The sequence below is a fragment of the Pseudoliparis swirei genome, chromosome 4 (assembly GCF_029220125.1).
Source record: "Pseudoliparis swirei isolate HS2019 ecotype Mariana Trench chromosome 4, NWPU_hadal_v1, whole genome shotgun sequence".
Classification (NCBI taxonomy): Eukaryota; Metazoa; Chordata; class Actinopteri; order Perciformes; family Liparidae; genus Pseudoliparis; species Pseudoliparis swirei.
Window position 1 is genome coordinate 33,463,850 of NC_079391.1, and position 19,023 is coordinate 33,482,872.

Here is a 19,023-nt window from a genome sequence, read left to right on the forward strand (position 1 = left end):
TGGCTTTAATCACGAGGTGACCTCAGAGGTGACCTCAGAGGTGACCTCAGAGGTGACCTCAGAGGTGACCTCAGAGGTGACCTCAGAGGTGACCTCAGAGGTGACCTCAGGCCGCGGTTTGGACCCCCTTGCCTCTAGAGTACACGGGCCGGTCGGCTCCAGCTCCCGTCTCTAGAGACGCAGCAAAAGGAAGAAGGAAGTCGAGCGAGTCACTCACCGGTGCTGCCGCCGGCGCCGGTCCCCACGGCGTTGATGGTCGCCGGCACGGAGGCCGAGGGGTAGAGGAGGAGGTGCCCGTTCTCGCCGCCGTGCTGCCAGCCGCCGCCCAGGCCCGAGTCCCGGGAGCTCTGCCAGCCGTCCAGCCGGTCGTCGGAGCCGTAGCGCTGGTGCCGGTGCAGGGAGAAGGGGTTGCCCGACAGCGAGGTGCCGGTGGAGGAGGAGGAGGAGCCCGAGGAGGAGAGCGTGGACGGAGGCGTGGACCGGTGGTGCTGGTGGTGGTGCGGCCCGGAGGGCGGGGGCCTCTCCAGCGAGTCCCCCCGGGCGGCCGCCCTCTCCTCCAGGTGGTTGAGCCACAGCGCCAGGGCGGAGCGGTCCTCCAGCGAGGTGGCGGGGTGGATGAGGGCGTAGGAGAGCAGCTGGCGGGACTCCTCCAGGTGGCGCCCGTGCTCGATGGTGTGGGCCAGGATGCGCGGCAGCAGCCGCATGTACTCGCCTTTGGCCTCCGCGTTGCCGGGTTTGAGCAGCGGCAGGTGGGCGAGCACCAGAGCGATGACGCGCTCCTTAGACTCCGCCTGCCAGTGGCTGATCAGCGCTGGGGGAGGAGCAACACACCGTCAGACAGACGTTTGATCTACATGAAGACGTGAAGCTCTCCGCCTCCACCAGCTGCACAGAGACATGATGCCGTGTGACCGTCACGGTTTAACAACGACGGCCAATCGGCAACTTGTGAATGTTATGAATAAATGATTTGTTCTGCACGTTCCTTCTTGCAGGGCTCTGACATGTTGACCAATGGATTTCCAGGTGTTTTCCAGGACTTTTCCATGACTTGAAACCAGATGTCCAGGACCAAACTGAAATCTCGGGATAAACATGAAAAATTAAGAACACGTTGCGTATGGAGAGCGTACGCCGGCTGATATATTGAGCGTCTTTCTTTAAAAAACATATTAATTATTTCAAACTCGGCGTAAATCATGTGATTATAACACATTTCCATGACTTTTCCCAAACTTCTATGATTAAAGTTTTTTCCATGACTTTTCCAGGCCTGGAATTCACCATTTTAAAATGCCATGACTGTTCCAGGTTTTCCATGACCGTACGAACCCTGTTCTTGTGCCGTTTGAATGAATCTGCCTGCAGCCGTTTCTATAAGTTCATGTCACGTGCGTGTTGAGTTTGGGGGGGGGGGGGGGGGGGATAACCAACAGGGTCACGCCCCCCTGACAGCACGGCGAACAGAACATCTCTGGACTCGTCAGCTTCCCGACCTCCGAGGCGGCGGCAGAGGAGGAAGTCCTTGGCGGCTGGATGAGTGAACACACGTAGGGTTAAAGATAGAGCAGCGATGATGTCATGCGCTCTGCAGCGCCATCCTCTAAACAGACGGCCTGCGGGCTCCACTAGACACGCCAGAGGTCACGGAGGTCACGGGGCTCTCTGGCGGGCCAATCGGAGCCCGTTCCTCTCAGCTATAGATACCGGCCGGCCTCACCAATGGAGGCGGGACGCGGGCCGGCTTCACTTCCTGTTCGGGATGTGTGCGTTCGACCGCTTTAACCCACGAGGTCTAAATCCGACATATGAGGTGAAACTAGAAAATACATCCGTCCAAAGATACCCGACGTCAGGCTGCTGACGGACAGCGAAGCAGCTGCTGGGGGATGGAGGGGGGGGGGGGGCTCAGGGAGGGAGCAGAGAGTCACGGCCCCCATGCCCACTCAACTCATTTTCATATATATAGATCTATATTTATTCAACAGCATCTGACACCACAGAAACATGTGAAGCCGAGTTAAAATAAAGATCATCTGTTACGTTAAGAAATCACCAGATCTCTAACTTAAAATCATCACCAGAAATAAAAGCTCACAGGAAGCTCCCACTCATTGTAGGTTTAGTGAAGACCCTTCAGATCCATAGCAGCGAGTGTGAGGAGGAGGAGGAGGGGAGGAGGAGGAGGTTGAGGTGGGGCCTCCGCTCTGCTCCAGGATGATGTCACCCTTCATTCCTCTGCATGAGGCGAGCCTCGTCCGTCAGAGAACGGGAACTGTTCCACGATGTGAACTCTTTTTAAAAACCACTGGAAACATGTCGACGGGCCACAGGAACAACCGGCTCCTCCCGACCCTGACCTCTGACCTCTGGCTCCATAGAAAGGCCTGACTGGACGTCCCCTCCCTGACACAACCACGTCCTGAGAGAACATCCAGACTCTGATGTCCGGCTCTAGAAACATGCAATCAGACTAATGCAACACGCCCAGAAGATGTTACACTTCAACATCAAAGTCCCAGAGGTCACCGCTGAGTGAAGGTCGTAGGGGTCACTCGGTGCTGGTAGCTGGACGCTGGTCCGGTCTTCCTCCAATAAAAACAAGATACGCTGTGAAAGTTCAACTCCAGGAAGCTACTTCAGGCTCATCGACCTTTTACTCCAAGGTCAGGAGGTCAAGGAGTCGGCCTGGGAGCAGTTCCCCGCACAGCGCCTCTCACCCTTCAAAGGGGGGGTCACAGTAATTGAACCGAGCGCAGGTCAAAGGTCAAACACCAACGGACCAGACAGCGAGCGGTCGTGTGTGGAGGAATAAACAACGACGTGCAGCGAGCCGACACACCTTTAATCACCTGTTCATCACGATCTATTCAGGCTATACCAGCAGCACGTGTTGTTGTTGTTGTTTTGCAACCAATGAACCAAAGTGACCATATTTGTAATACGGAGGAATGAAGTGAAGACGTCATATACGACCTGTCAATCACAGTAAGCCCCGCCTTAAAGCATCCCCTGGTGGAGAGACTGAGATGTAAACGGGAGGAGTCATTTCTATAGACTTCTATACAACCAGGAGTCATTTCTATAGACTTCTATACAACCAGTTGTCATTTCTATAGACTTCTATACAACCAGAGGAGTCATTTCTATAGACTTCTATACAACCAGAGGAGTCATTTCTATAGACTTCTATACAACCAGAGGAGTCATATATAGACTTCTATACAACCAAGAGTCATTTCTATAGACTTCTATACAACACATGGCTCATTCCCTCAAAGTGAGGTATACTATAAGTTTGTTGGTGAGACCCAGGTGCATGCTGGGAAGTGTTGCATCACTTCCAAAGCACCAGTCTGACTCCACAACAGAAAGGAGCTGACGCTGCGCTGACCTCTGTCACACACACACACACACACACACACAGTGTTGAAGAACAAACAACACTTTTGTTATTCATAAAGCAGAAGCTCACATGAAACTGAACTCCCACATTTAAAGGAAACTTCTCGTCAGCTGAAGCTTGTTGACGACAACAGAGACATCTGTCCTCTCATTGGACCAGGAGCTCCCCCAGCTGTCCTCTCATTGGACCAGGAGGTCCCCCAGCTGTCCTCTCATTGGACCAGGAGCTCCCCCAGCTGTCCTCTCATTGGACCAGGAGCTCCCCCAGCTGTCCTCTCATTGGACCAGGAGCTCCCCCAGCTGTCCTCTCATTGGACCAGGAGGTGCCCCAGCTGTCTTCTCATTGGACCAGGAGGTCCCCCAGCTGTCCTCTCGTTGGTTAAAGTTAAAGTACACAAGTCCCTGAAGTCAGTTTGAGGGAATGAGGAGAAGATGAAAGTCTTCTTCACAGAACAACACTCTGCGCCATGAAGACATCTTCAGAAACAAAGACTTGGTTTTGGGGCTATTTCATACAATAATGGTTTGTTTATTTTTGTAGATGTGTTCATAAAAAATAAACTTTTAATAATGAAAAGGTGAAAGTCCACCAAAAATGACTGAAATAATAAACAACTATTTAAAACCCTTGGATGTCAGACTTCAGTGGAGCACAGAAGCCTCTCAGAATAAAAACACAATCAAACTCTTCAAGAGAACATCGTTGATATAAATGACTTTACAGGAGTGTGAGCCTCGCATCCGACGACAAGACACTCATTGTTTCAGTTAGTTTGTTACACATTAATGACGTGCAACACACAACCTGATGGACACACACACACGTTCTAAATATAGACGGGTCGACGGCACACAAACCCACAACAGATAAGAGCATATCAGTAGTTGGCAAAGAGACGCAGTAACTTTCAATCACACCGACAAGCATACTCCAGTGTGTGTGAGAATGGTAAGATTACTAAAGCAAAGATTAGACTACAGGGTGGAGATGGAGCTGAACCCTCACAAGTCTGCGTCCTCCAACTCCGTCCTGTGTTTCTCCTGTTAGCAAAACAAACATGGGGCCGTCAACTCATTGGCTGTTGATCTCACACACACATCAACCAGGACAGCCCTCCCAGAGGAGGAGAGGGGTGACAGTAAACGGAGACGAGGGCTTAAAGGTGAACTAGTTACTGTGTTCTGAGAAGTCAACATGACGACGCTGGGAATGGACTCTGCTTCTCAGTTCAAGAGCACAAGGGAGACGGTCCTGGGGGCCACTGGGGGCCACTGGAGGAGAGCAGAGCTAAGACGGAGTAGTAGATGGGGGAGGAGGGGTGAAGGAGGTGGGGGGAGGGGGAGGAGAAAGGGAAAGTTCCCGCTCTGCTTTCTGAGCGGATTCTCCAGCTCAGCAGAGAGGAATGTGACACACACACACACACTTTACGTCCAGTGTACTCTTCTTCTCCCCACTAGCATATTTTCAGTCTCTGTCCCTTTGAATTGGACCAGAGACTGTGTGTGTGTGTGTGTGTGTTCATGGAGGGTGGAAGCGACGTGTGGTGGCCAACAGGGATGCAGAGCTGCTCAATAATCTCATGTACCAGTCACAGTGACTACGACCTCTGACCTCTGACGCGTCAGGCGCTATGATGAAGATTTAAAGAAAGGAAAACTGTCGTGACTAAACCGATAACTGAGGAGTAAATACCAAGAGCCGCGTGGGACATGAACACACCTCCTGTTGGTCACTTCTGATGACCACACGGCGTGCTTCAGGACAACACGAGGATACGCCCGAGCCAACCCTTCACACGTGGGATCAGAGCAACAGGACCCCCCCGACACGTCGTCATCCTCGACCGACGCACCGCCGCCGGAAAGAAGAGCCGCTCGGTGCGAAGGAGGAGGAAAGAAAAGAAAACATGAAGCGAAAGGTCGACTAACACAGAACAGACATCAGCGGAGAGAAAGAGAAGCCGATGGGCACCAGAGCCTCCGGGAGGACGGGCCTTTCTGGAATCGAGGGTCCTGGATGTGGTCACACCCACGAGGACGTCGAGGACCTCAACTCGTGTTTTGTCCGACATCGTTGACATTCCTATTTAGTTTAAGTGTTGAAATGTTTGAGGTGCCATCGGTGTCCTACTTACACTAAATCATATTCATAGAGAGAAGAAATAAAGAAAAACATCAGACACGACATGTGTAGAAAAGAAAAGAAACAGACAAGAAGCCCAAAGAGAGAGAGGAGCTGCTGGCCTGTGGTGGAAGGTGTGGTTCACACACTATAGGATGGAAATGATCTAATGCTGCATGAAGCCCCGCCCACAGAGGGAGGCCCCGCCCACACAGAGGGAGGCCATGTCCTGGCAAGAAGGGCAGGCAGGCTCACACTAGTTCTGGGGCCCCTTTTACACACAGACACGCGAGAGGTAAGAAGGAAAGGGGTGGATACGAGAGAAAGACTGGAAAGTTCATTGATGTCAACAGGTTTCAACTAGTGGGTGGAGAGGGGGAGAGAGAGAGAGAGATGATTGCAAAATATACAAGACGGGACAATAAACCATGCAATGAGCGAGAGGAGGGTCAAATAGAATGAAGAGCTGAGAGAAAGAGGAAGACTGTGTGTGGGGGGGGTCCTTGTTGACCTTGACCTCACCTTGACCTACTGACACCTAACTGACCGAGGAGCAGGAATGATGTTTGCTCCCATCTCGTGGAGTTTGTAAGACAGTGATGTGGGACACGTTTCTGAATGGCGGACCTCCTCCTCCTCCTCCTCCTCCTCCTCCTCGTCGTGAAACTGTTGGTCTCTCTCGGAGGCCTCCCTTGATGTCGGCACTATGGCAGAACGTCTCAGGAGCTTCACAAAATACAAACGCTTGGCAAGTGATTGGACGATCCGTCTGTCAGTCTGCAAATCTTTCACCTTTAGTTGAAGAGTCCTCCAGTCAGCAGACAGAGGAAGAGGAGGAGTCTCCCCGTCCATCGTGTGAGAGGAAACCGGCAGTCAGTCAAGATGCCGGTGGTTGTATCTCATCATCCACATGTAAAGACTACACAGCTGCCCCAGAGCAGGTGGGATGTGACCCCAGACGGGAGTCCGGCCCGTCACGTCCTCCTCGCTGTGAACCGGCCCACAGGAGACCCCGGAGCAGAGGCCCTCGTCTTACTGCCGCTGAATGAAATCAGCAAGAAGAAGATCACTCGGAGTCTCTGGGTGGATTCCTGAGTCTACCTGTGGAGGAGGGCCCTGAATGTGGCAGCTATGGGGGGGGGGTCTACCTGTGGAGGAGGGCCCTGAATGTGGCAGCTATGGGGGGGGGGTCTACCTGTGGAGGAGGGCCCTGAATGTGGCAGCTATGGGGGTCTACCTGTGGAGGAGGGCCCTGAATGTGGCAGCTATGGGGGTCTACCTGTGGAGGAGGGCCCTGAATGTGGCAGCTATGGGGGTCTACCTGTGGAGGAGGGCCCTGAATGTGGCAGCTATGGGGGGGGTCTACCTGTGGAGGAGGGCCCTGAATGTGGCAGCTATGGGGGGGGGGTCTACCTGTGGAGGAGGGCCCTGAATGTGGCAGCTATGGGGGGGGTCTACCTGTGGAGGAGGGCCCTGAATGTGGCAGCTATGGGGGGGGGGGTCTACCTGTGGAGGAGGGCCCTGAATGTGGCAGCTATGGGGCGGGGCTACCTGTGGAGGAGGGCCCTGAATGTGGCAGCTAGGGGGGGGGGGGTCTACCTGTGGAGGAGGGCCCTGAATGTGGCAGCTATGGGGGGGGGGTCTACCTGTGGAGGAGGGCCCTGAATGTGGCAGCTATGGGGGTCTACCTGTGGAGGAGGGCCCTGAATGTGGCAGCTATGGGGGGTCTACCTGTGGAGGAGGGCCCTGAATGTGGCAGCTATGGGGGTCTACCTGTGGAGGAGGGCCCTGAATGTGGCAGCTATGGGGGTCTACCTGTGGAGGAGGGCCCTGAATGTGGCAGCTATGGGGGGGGGGGGGTCTACCTGTGGAGGAGGGCCCTGAATGTGGCAGCTATGGGGGTCTACCTGTGGAGGAGGGCCCTGAATGTGGCAGCTATGGGGGTCTACCTGGAGGAGGGCCCTGAATGTGGCAGCTATGGGGTCTACCTGTGGAGGAGGGCCCTGAATGTGGCAGCTATGGGGGTCTACCTGTGGAGGAGGGCCCTGAATGTAGCAGCTATGGGGGTCTACCTGTGGAGGAGGGCCCTGAATGTGGCAGCTATGGGGGTCTACCTGTGGAGGAGGGCCCTGAATGTGGCAGCTATGGGGGTCTACCTGTGGAGGAGGGCCCTGAATGTGGCAGCTATGGGGGGTCTACCTGTGGAGGAGGGCCTGAATGTGGCAGCTATGGGGGTCTACCTGTGGAGGGGCCCTGAATGTGGCAGCTATGGGGGTCTACCTGTGGAGGAGGGCCCTGAATGTGGCAGCTATGGGGGTCTACCTGTGGAGGAGGGCCCTGAATGTGGCAGCTATGGGGGGGGGGGGTCTACCTGTGGAGGAGGGCCCTGAATGTGGCAGCTATGGGGGGTCTACCTGTGGAGGAGGGCCTGAATGTGGCAGCTATGGGGGTCTACCTGTGGAGGAGGGCCTGAATGTGGCAGCTATGGGGGTCTACCTGTGGAGGAGGGCCCTGAATGTGGCAGCTATGGGGGTCTACCTGTGGAGGAGGGCCCAGAATGTGGCAGCTATGGGGGTCTACCTGTGGAGGAGGGCCCTGAATGTGGCAGCTATGGGGGGGGTCTACCTGTGGAGGAGGGCCCTGAATGTGGCAGCTATGGGGGGGGTCTACCTGTGGAGGAGGGCCCTGAATGTGGCAGCTATGGGGGGGGGGGGGGGTCTACCTGTGGAGGAGGGCCCTGAATGTTTTTCTCCTATCAACCGTGACCAATTATTTTCAACGGTTTCTACTTCGAACACGTCTACCTGTCTCTTGGACCCCATCCCGACGAGGCTGCTTAAAGACGTTTTGCCTTTAATTGGCGGCTCTCTATTAGATATTATCAATGTGTCTCTGCTAACAGGCCACGTACCACACTCCTTCAAGGTGGCTGTTATTAAACCTCTCCTGAAGAAGCCCACTCTGGATCCAGAGGTATTGGCTAACTACAGACCGATCTCTAACCTCCCTTCCTCTCCAAGATCCTTGAGAAAGTGGTCGCAAATCAGTTGTGCGACTTTCTACATCATAATAGTTTATTTGAGAAATTTCAATCAGGATTTAGAAAACACCACAGCACCGAGGCGGCACTGGTGAAAATTACAAATGACCTCTTAATGGCAGCAGATAAAGGACTCCTCTCTGTCCTGGTCTTGTTAGACCTTAGTGCTGCATTCGACACCATTGACCATGACATCCTGTTACAGAGACTGGAGCAGTCGATTGGCATTTCAGGCACGGCACTAATTTGGTTTAAATCCTATTTATCAGATCGATCTCAGTTTGTATTTGTAAACGATGGCCTCGATAACCACCAACGTTAATCACGGAGTTCCACAAGGTTCTGTGCTTGGACCAATTTTATTTACCTTATACATGCTTCCTTTGGGCAATATTATCAGGAAACACTCCATAAACTTTCATTGTTATGCAGATGACACTCAACTATATTTATCGATAAAACCAGAGGAGAGCAACCAACTCTGTAAAATTCAAGCATGTCTTAAAGACATAAAACATGGATGACCTGCAACTTCTTGATGTTAAACTCAGACAAAACCGAAGTAATTTTAATCGGCCCTGAGCACCTCAGAGATCAATTATCTGGTGATGTGGATTCTGTAGCCGGCATTGCCCTGGCATCCAACACCACTGTAAAGAATCTTGGCGTTATCTTTGATCGGGACTTGTCCTTTAACTCCCACGTAAAGCAAATCTCAAGGACTGCATTCTTTCATCTCGTAATATTTCAAAAATCAGGCACATCTTGTCTCAAAAGATGCAGAAAAATTGGTTCAGCGTTCGTTACTTGAGACTGGATTACTGCAACTCCTTATTATCAGGCTGCTCTAATAAATCTCTTAGGTCCCTCCAGTTGATCCAGAATGCTGCAGCTCGTGTTCTCACTAAAACTAAGAAAGAGATCACATCACTCCTGCACTAGCTGCTCTGCACTGGCTCCCAGTAAAATCAAGAATCACTTTTAAAATTCTTCTCTTAACCTACAAAGCCTTGATTGGTGATGCTCCATCATATCTTAAGGAGCTTGTCGTACCATATTGCCCCACTAGAGCTCGCTCACTAAATGCGGGACTACTTGTAGTTCCTAGAGTCTTAAAAAGTAGAATGGGAGCCAGAGCCTTTGGTTATCAAGCTCCTCTTTTATGGAACCAGCTTCCAATTTCAGTCCGGGAGGCAGACACAGTCACCTCGTTTAAGAGTAGACTTAAGACCTTCCTCTTTGACAGAGCTTATAGTTAGGGCTGAATCAGGTTTGCCCTGGTCCAGCCCTTGATATGCTGCTATAGGCTTATAGCTGCGGGGGACGTTTTAGGATGCACTGAGTACCTATCTCCTCTTTTTCTCTCCTTAAGGATGAATTTTCATCTCTCAATCACACGTTACTAACTCTGCTTTCTCCCGGAAGTCCTTTTGACTTTCGTCTCATGGGGTCATCGGACCCTATGAGACGGCATAGATCCTATCTGCCTGATGGATCGTCTGGGTCGTGAATTCCTGCTCATGACTACGCCACTGTCCTGTTGAGACTCCGCCCTCCTCCTCCCACCGCCATCTGCCTGATGGATCGTGGAGGTCTCCATCGTGGAATATGCCTACTATGAACTATTCATACACTCTGTCATATTCATTGAATGTATTTTAACTCTAAATCTGTCCTTCTGTACACATTACATCTATTGCATCTGTCCATCCTAGGAGAGGGGTCCTCCTCTGTTGCTCTCCTCCAGGTTTCTTCCTTTTTCCCCTGAAGGGTTATTTGGGAGTTTTTCCTGGTCCGATGTGAGGTTTTGGGGCAGGGATGTCTATGTGTACAGATTGTAAAGCACTCCGAGACAAATTTGTAATTTGTGAAATTGGGCTATACAAATAAACTGAATTGAATTGAATTGAATGTGGCAGCTATGGGGGGGGGGGGTCTACCTGTGGAGGAGGGCCCTGAATGTGGCAGCTATGGGGGGGGGGGTCTACCTGTGGAGGAGGGCCCTGAATGTGGCAGCTATGGGGGTCTACCTGTGGAGGAGGGCCCTGAATGTGGCAGCTATGGGGGGGGGGGTCTACCTGTGGAGGAGGGCCCTGAATGTGGCAGCTATGGGGGGGGGGTCTACCTGTGGAGGAGGGCCCTGAATGTGGCAGCTATGGGGGGAATGTGAGTCTCTGCCAGGGCTGGAGAAGCCCACAACACTATTTAAGGGAATAGCAGCCAGGGGCCCGTCACTCAACGACACACACACACAAACACTCTCAAAGACACACACACACTCAAAGACACACACACACACACACTCCTCAAAGACACACACACACTGTGGTCTGACTAACAACAAACCAGCCAGTTACAGAGAGAAGTTTAAAGAACGCATGCAGCTGTTTTTGCCTTTCCACCAAATTAAACACTAATTATCTCCACTTCATTTAGCAGTAAACTAAACTAGCTGCACGGTGGTGTAGTGTCCAGCTCTGTCGCCTCACAGCCAGAGGGCCGTGGGTTCAACTCCCGGTGTGGGCGGTCCTTCTGTGTGGAGCGTGTTCTCCCCGTGGCAGCGTGGGTTCTCCGGGTTCTCCGGCTTCCTCCCAAAGACATGCAGCAGGTTAACTGGTGTGAGAGGGAGTGGCTGTGTCTCTATGAGCCCTGAGATGGACTGTGACCTGTCCAGGTGACCCCTGCCTCCGCCCTGTGTCAGCAGCTAATGAGGATGAAGCGGTATTGATAATCGATGGATGGATAAACTAAACTAACCCTAATAAACTAACCAGATAACTGGCGGCGAGCTGGTTTGGCTGACCCGGCGCCGCCCTCTCGACTCGTTCTCCTGGCGTGAGGATCGTGTGGAATGGGGAAAGTCGGGTGCGAGACGGATGCGTCTACCCAGAATCCTCGGCGGTCCGCAGCTCGAGGGACAGAGCTTCAGACGCACACCGAGACCCATCGGGAGAAACACAGCTCCGCCGCCGGGAGACTGGACGGAGACGGCCGATTGGCCGCTCGCACCGGAAATGAAAAAAGGTGGTTTTACGAGAAGTGGAACAAGCAGAAAGAGAACGGCAGCATCAGGACGCTGAGAGTAACGATGAAGACCTGAAGAGGATCAGGAGGTATTTCTGTGTCTGGATGAGGTCACCTCATGGCCGTCACAGAAAGCGTTGCCGTGGCGCCCTCAGGGCCGTTGTGATGATGTCACCGTGGTGACCAGACCAACGTCCCTGAAGAGTTCTTCAGGTACACGACTCGATGTGAATAACACCTTTTACACGGCGACTGTCATCTTTGAGAGTAAGGTTTATCAAATCTATTATTGTGACGCTTTTCACCTGTAAAAACTCAAACAAAGCAACACTGTGGAGGCATTAGTGCTTTACCTGTGTTTGTGGATCAGTGCGTTACAGCTGAACACAGAGGGGGTCAGATGGAGAGTAAGACTCCATTTACAACGTTGCGTGATATTTATCGTCATGTTTGCGCTGCAGCGCCACTCCCTGACCGAGGGGGTCACCGGACACCTGTTGGAGGTCGAGCTGCTGCTCCTCCGTCAGACTGCAGGGATGTTACCGACACCTCCAAGGTGAGCCAGGCCGGTCAGACGGCCCGGGGTCATGGCCATAAATGTAACCAGAGGTCAGAGACTAAGGATTACACTTCCACAGTGAACATGGAGCACGGACATATTACCTGTGGCTTTTCTTCTCAATACTTCATGAGCATTTACAAAAGTTTGAGTATCTTTGCAAGAATTGTGGCTCATGGGCGACAGAAACACCACACACACACCTTGGGACCTGAAGAAGCTCAGACGTTTCGGTGAGAAACTGAAGCCTCCAGGATTTATGAAGCACTTGATTGCATAATCCACGCCATCAGTGACACCTCGCCCGCCTCCGGGAGAGAGAACGCCGAGCGCATGGCGGAGGCTTCTAGTGGCTTCCATCGGCGTGGAGCACACACACACACACAGTGGAAAATACTTTTGGATTCCGGTTGGCAGCTCGTCTGTCCCCATTCCTGAGGTTCAGGACGAGTTCACAGGACACGCCGTCGACTTCCACAAATAAACTGTTTGCTCATTCGAGTGCGATGGAATAGTTTGGCGCCTGGTTTCCTCTGTGCTGGGCCGGTCTCTGTCGACGCCGGAGCGGCTCCGCCGGCCCAGACGTCCTCATCGTGTAACGGAGCGCTCGGCGGCGTTCCCGCCCTGCTCCTCAAACGGGAACAGACTAAAACTCTTTCTACACTTCGTTTACAAACATATTCCTTCAACGGGCCGGGACACCAACACAAACATGGATATAAAAGAAAAGAAAACGTAGAAATGAGAGAAACGTGTGACTGAGCTCCTCCTCCTCCGGAGACCTCAGGTCTACTAAAAAGTGAAATCACTTTTCCTTTTTTTATCCTCCATTTATAACACACACACTTTCAGATTTTATAGCTTTTCCAGTTCAAATTCAGCACCGAGATTAAACCCTCCACCCTCCTCCTCCTCCTCCTCCTGTATAATCCTGGCATTCCTGTGGATCTGGTGCTCCCAGGTGTCGATGCCCTCTCGTGCTCCCAGAGGAGGCGGCTCCCGGCTCCGGAGCCATCGCTCTGCTCGTGCAGCCAAGCTTTTCCACGAGCGTCGACATGCATGAACCCCCCCGAGGAAGAGGGGAAGAGGTCCACGTTGGTGCTTCTTTCTGCCCTTCAGGTCCGGTGGTGAACTGCATGTCGGTGGAGCTCCTCAGAGCCCCCCGGGCCTCCAGCAGGCGGCAGCATGAATGGAGACTCCCCGGCCGGGCCGCCCCTCAGCGCCGGCAGAACCAGGTCACTGAGGATTCCATTCATTTGTACGCCGCTCTGCAAATAGTTGCTCTTTTCCACTCGGCCGAGACTTCCAGCTGCACGTTAACCCTCGAGCGGCCGGCACGCCTCCTCCCACAACCACTCTGAAGGCCCCGCGGGGCCCGAGGGCCCGGAGAGGCTCGAGGGCTCACCGTCAGCCGACTTCAACGACACGTTTGAACTCGTTGGGTTTTACATTCCTCAAAATGAACGTTTTCAGCAACTTCCCTCCGACGATATGAACTCGACAACAGATCCCAGAGCCGCCGCGGGGGGTCACCTGACATCGAGTCTGCGGCACTGACTCGGCGGATGGGAAGCGACCACGAGCTGACACAGGTGGGAGAAAAGCTTAGAGGGGGGCCTGAAATCTAATCGGGAGGTCCAGGAGGAGGAGTCGATGAAGCTGGTCGCTCTGGACCAGAGGCTCTAGGACCCAGCAGAGTCCTGGAGGCTCTGAGGGGAGAGGGCCATCTCCTCTTGACGAGAACTGACCTCTCCATCCAAACCGTTGCCGTGGGATACCAGTCACACGCGACACCACACCTCTTCCACACAGCGGCACATTTCATTCTCCTCTTTCATTTCCACCTCGACCGTGAATCTACGGGTCGGTCTGGGTGAGTTGTGACCGACTGAGACTCGGGCGCCGCGGCAAAGATCACAAAACGCCGCCTCTGCTGCCGCCGTCCGGCTCGGCCCCGTGTGGCTGGGGGCCTCCGGCCGGCATCGAGGGCCCGGTGTGAACTCGGCGTAATACGCGAGTGTCCCTGCGGGGCCGCGACGTCACCGCGCCGGAGGCCAGCAGATGTTTCGCTGCATGCAGATGTTGCGATAGGTACCGGACGCCGCCGCAGCTTCTTTCTGTTTGTCATGAGCCCAGTGTGTGTGTGTGTGTGTGTTGCCTGGGTTTTTGTTTCCATGGCCACGCTGCAATGCGATGCAACAGATCCAGCCCTCCCCCCCTGTGTGTGTCTTCCAGGGTCAGGGACTGCAGTCCTTTGGGGGAACGTGCCCCTGAGAGCTCTCTGGGTTTCTCAACGCGTGAGGGGATCAAAGGCGTCTCCACGGAGTCCCAACCGTTGCAAGTATCGGGACATGAACTCGAGGAGGGGCACCTTAACTGTTCAATATAAAACTAATAATGTCGCCTATTCCAAAAAAGACGAACGCGAGGAGGAAAGTGTAGCGACGGACAAACGAACGAGCGGTCAGCGAACGCGTCTCGGCGGGTCCTACCTGGGTCGTTGGCCTCGGCCTCCAGCGCCTGCAGCTCGCTGCACTCGGCCAGGGAGTGCTCCAGGCACAGCTGCAGGAAGCGGGCCTGGGTCCGGCTCGCCCGCTTCAGCAGCGACAGCAGAGCCACCGTCTGCTCGCACTCGTTCCAGCCCTTGAACCAGCTGGCCAGCACGCCCACCTGGTCGCGAAACATCATGGGAGGGGGGCGGGGCTGTAGTGGTGGATCGAGTCACGTTCGGGACTTCTGGTGCTGGGTATATTCCTGCTGGGGGGTTCTGCAACGTCTTCCCCAGTCTGATAACCTCCTGTGTGTTGAAGGGGGGCGGGGGGAGTGTGTGTGTGTGTGTGTGTGTGGGGGGGGGGAATGTGTGTGTGTGTGTGTGGGGGGGGGGTGCTCTCCTCTAGCTCGGCATTAGGCGATCGGAGCCGCTCTCTGCTGCTTCGTCACTCCCAGAGGGTTCGATATCCGATGAGTCAGCTTTATTCCAGCACACGTGTCACATCAGCCTCCTCCTCCTCCTCTTCTTCTTTTATTCTTCTTCAGGGAGTCCCTCTAAAGCCTGCACGATGACGTTAGAAGTTAGGCAGAGGAATAACACACATTCAGACAATAATGGCTCCTTGTCCCCTCTTCATCCTCAGGGAAAGACTCCTCCAGAGAGCAGAGAGGACAGAGGCCGCCCTGACAGCCCCCCCCCCTGGAGTGTGGGCTAGGAGCCCCCGTCTAAAACTGTCACTTTGCTTCATCAGCACACAGCGAATGACCGTTGGCGGATATGTCCGTGTGCGCGTGCGCAGTTTGTAAAAAGAAAAAAAGAATAAATATAACCGTATGTATGCGTGCACACCCCCCCCCCCCCTCCCCTGTTTCGTAAGTAGAACTTTCCCGTGAAAGAACCGCGAAACTTCTCCCTTAAAGTTAAACGTTAGCAAAGTTACGACCGTTAGGGGAAAAAACACCAACGGCTACCGACGACCGCTCACTCACACGGGAGAGCGGTCACAACCGGGGAGAAATGTGTATTTAATTTTCCATTTTATTAAAAACATTTTTAGAGAAAGCCATTCCTACGTTAAGTGTTTAATTTCTTCCCAAAAACAACATAATTTTTTTTTTTTTTTGAAACTTCAGTTCCGAGCGTTTGAATTCGTCGGAGAAACGGTTAACGGGAGCGGGACGGTGCTCACCTCCTGGAGCGGTTCGCATCGCGGGGCTCGTGTGGAGGACCGGCGGCGCGGCTCGTCTGGCGGGACGTCTTCGGGGAGCGGCGCCCTTTCACTCCGGGGCCGAGCGGTTTGCCATCTTAACTTACTTCTCCTCGGTGTCCGCCAGCATCTTCCCCCAGCAGACGGGCTGCTCGGCTGCTCTCTGGGTCTGAAGCACCACGGTCAAGAGGGACGGAAGCGCTGCACGACTTCCGGTTTGACCTTTCGACGTAAAGTACTTGCAGCGCGGCGAGGCAAAATGTGAACAGATAACTTAGATTTTATTTCATTTGATTTATACTGTACTCCTGTAATTTAATTAGGATGAAGTACAGATTCAGTTATATAAGATAATATTTCGTAAATATCTAATTATATTAACATAAACAGGTTAACAGTTTTAAAATCTGAAAATATTTACAGGTCAACAGTTAAATTTATGATTATAAAATATAATCAGTTTTTATCATAAAATATGATCAGGTCAAATGTTATGATCATTAAATATAAACAGGTTAACAGCTATGGTCAAATTTCAATTATACTGGATATATACATCTACCTACCAAGAGTTATACCAAAACAACTAAGTAAATGTACTTATAGTGTACTTACGTACACTTTTGAGGTACTACAATTTACTTGATTAATTTCATTAAATGTTACTATCTACATCGTAAAGTGAAGTATTTCTGAAGTATATTCTTCAGTTTGCTTCAATCAGTACATTTACCTAATAATTGTGTATTTGTACATGAAAGAATGATGAACAGATGATATCAATATTGTTGTAAAACATGTGAGTATTAATAACACAACTGCATTTAATCTTAATCTAACTATATTGATTTGTGTTTCTTGTTGCACATCCAGCAAACCGTTTGACGGATGCCGGATGCTATTACTTTGAAGGCGGGGACATGTCGACTTCCGGCGACGTTGCGGCCGCCTTGACGCAGGGAGGCTCGCGCGGCTGGTTTCCACATGCTAGTCATTAACAGCGGAGCATTACGTCAGGGGCTTGGCAGCGCGAGGAAGCACCAAAATAGAGAGGGGGGTGAAACTACCAGAAAATACATAATACAGGAGGAACAATATACTTTGTTACTACTATGTATATATGTGTATTACTATATGTATATGTATTATTTTATTTATATATATATTATATACTTTACTAAACTACATTTCTCAGCTATAAGGACTTATATTGTGAATTATAATTGTCCTGAATAAACAGGAAACTTATATTACATCACTAAGTACTGTACTCGATTTTTCCTGCGTTACTCGATTATTTCCCTCGACTACTTTGAAGTAGTTTTCTAAATATTTACATTTAAATACACACAATGCTGCTTTATCCTATTAAATATGTACAGTAAGTTAAAGTATGTTGACTTAGTATTATCAGCAGAATACTGAATGTATGAAGAGTAAAAGTACATTATTCCCTAAATGTGTGTGATTAACTATATGATGATTTATAGAATATGATGTCAAGGAGTTATAATGCAGAACACACACAGTACTTTCACTGTGTAACTACTTTCATTGTGAGTACTTTCACTGTGAGTACTTTCATTGTGGTAATTTGATGGTGAGTACTTTCATTGTGAGGACTTTCATTGTGAGGACTTTAACTGTGAGTACTTTCATTGTAAGCACTTTCACTGAGTACTTTCACTGTGGTAATTTGATGGTGAGTACTTTCATTGTGAGTACTTTCACTGTGGTACTTTGATGGTGAGTACTTTCATTGTGAGTACTTTCACTGTGGTACTTTGATGGTGAGTACTTTCATTGTGAGTACTTTCACTGTGGTAATTTGATGGTGAGTACTTTCATTGTGAGTACTTTTACGGTGGTACTTTCTCTGTGGTACTTTCATTGTGAGTACTTTCATTGTGAGTGTAAAGGTAAACAAAGGAGTCCTGCAGCTCCACCGTGTGGCTGATGTATGTTATTACATCCCAGTGACGTCATCTACTTTAAACTGAACAACTCATAAACACAAGGAGGACATCAGGGAGTTTTCTTCAACAACAACAAATTGAGTTTGATTTAGTTGCCAATTAAAAGCTCTAAATCCCCATAAACTACAATATTAATATGAATATAACACATAACCCACCTTGTCAGTCGAAATGTTTTCCACCTGCGATAAAAAAAGATCCTTGAACTCAAAATAATAAGTTAGAATCTCAAAGTATTTAATAAGTATCTTAACATAGTGAGAAACCTTCTTAATATCTTAACTCAGAATTTAATAACAGAATATATGACTTCTAAACTCAAAATACTTTTAAATAATAACTTTGTTTTTCATGGTAAATGACTAGTATTTCAAAATATTGAAAAACACTTCATTTTTATTTCGCGTTTTGAACTTAAATTATGAATTTAAAATGACTGAATATTAATATTTTATTAAGTCGAACCCAAACTAGAACACTACCACTTTAGTCCACAGGGGGCAGCAGAACCAACACTACCACTTTAGTCCACAGGGGGCAGCAGAACCAACACTACCACTTTAGTCCACAGGGGGCGCCAGAACCAACACTACCACTTTAGTCCACAGGGGGCACCAGAACAACCACTACCACTTTAGTCCACAGGGGGCACCAGAACCAACACTACCACTTTAGTCCACAGGGGGCACCAGAACCAACACTACCACTTTAGTCCACAGGGGGCAGCAGAACCAACACTACCACTTTAGTCCAGAGGGGGCACCAGAACCAACACTACCACTTTAGTCCACAGGGGGCGCCAGAACCAACACTACCACTTTAGTCCACAGCGGGCACCAGAACCAACACTACCACTTTAGTCCACATGGGGCAGCAGAACCAACACTACCACGTTAGTCCACATGGGGCACCAGAACCAACACTACCACTTTAGTCCACAGGGGGCACCAGAACCAACACTACCACTTTAGTCCACAGGGGGCACTAGAACCAACACTACCACTTTAGTCCACATGGGGCACCAGAACCAACACTACCACTTTAGTCCACAGGGGGCAGCAGAACCAACACTACCACTTTAGTCCACAGGGGGCGCCAGAACCAACACTACCACTTTAGTCCACAGGGGGCACCAGAACCAACACTACCACTTTAGTCCACAGGGGGCGACAGAACCAACACTACCACTTTAGTCCACA

At 51.0% G+C, this 19,023-nt stretch overlaps 1 protein-coding gene across 5 annotated transcripts in view; it reads right to left on the reverse strand.

The window, feature by feature from the left end:
- Positions 1 to 14,980, reverse strand: part of samd4a (sterile alpha motif domain containing 4A) — a 32,887-nt gene extending 17,907 nt beyond the window's left edge. For 2 of the 5 annotated variants that reach the window (XM_056413280.1, XM_056413279.1), the window contains exons 1-2: positions 14,643 to 14,980; positions 218 to 811 (exon numbers count right to left, since the gene is read on the reverse strand). In XM_056413280.1, the coding sequence (XP_056269255.1) occupies positions 218 to 811; positions 14,643 to 14,838 (790 nt within the window). In that variant the 5' untranslated portion in view covers positions 14,839 to 14,980. Of the gene's footprint in view, positions 1 to 217; positions 812 to 5,125; positions 6,026 to 6,049; positions 6,167 to 11,338; positions 12,974 to 14,642 lie in introns of those variants that run through there. The other 3 variants (XM_056413282.1, XM_056413281.1, XM_056413283.1) reach the window with 3 other exon arrangements.
- Between the last annotated feature and the right edge of the window lie 4,043 nt (positions 14,981 to 19,023).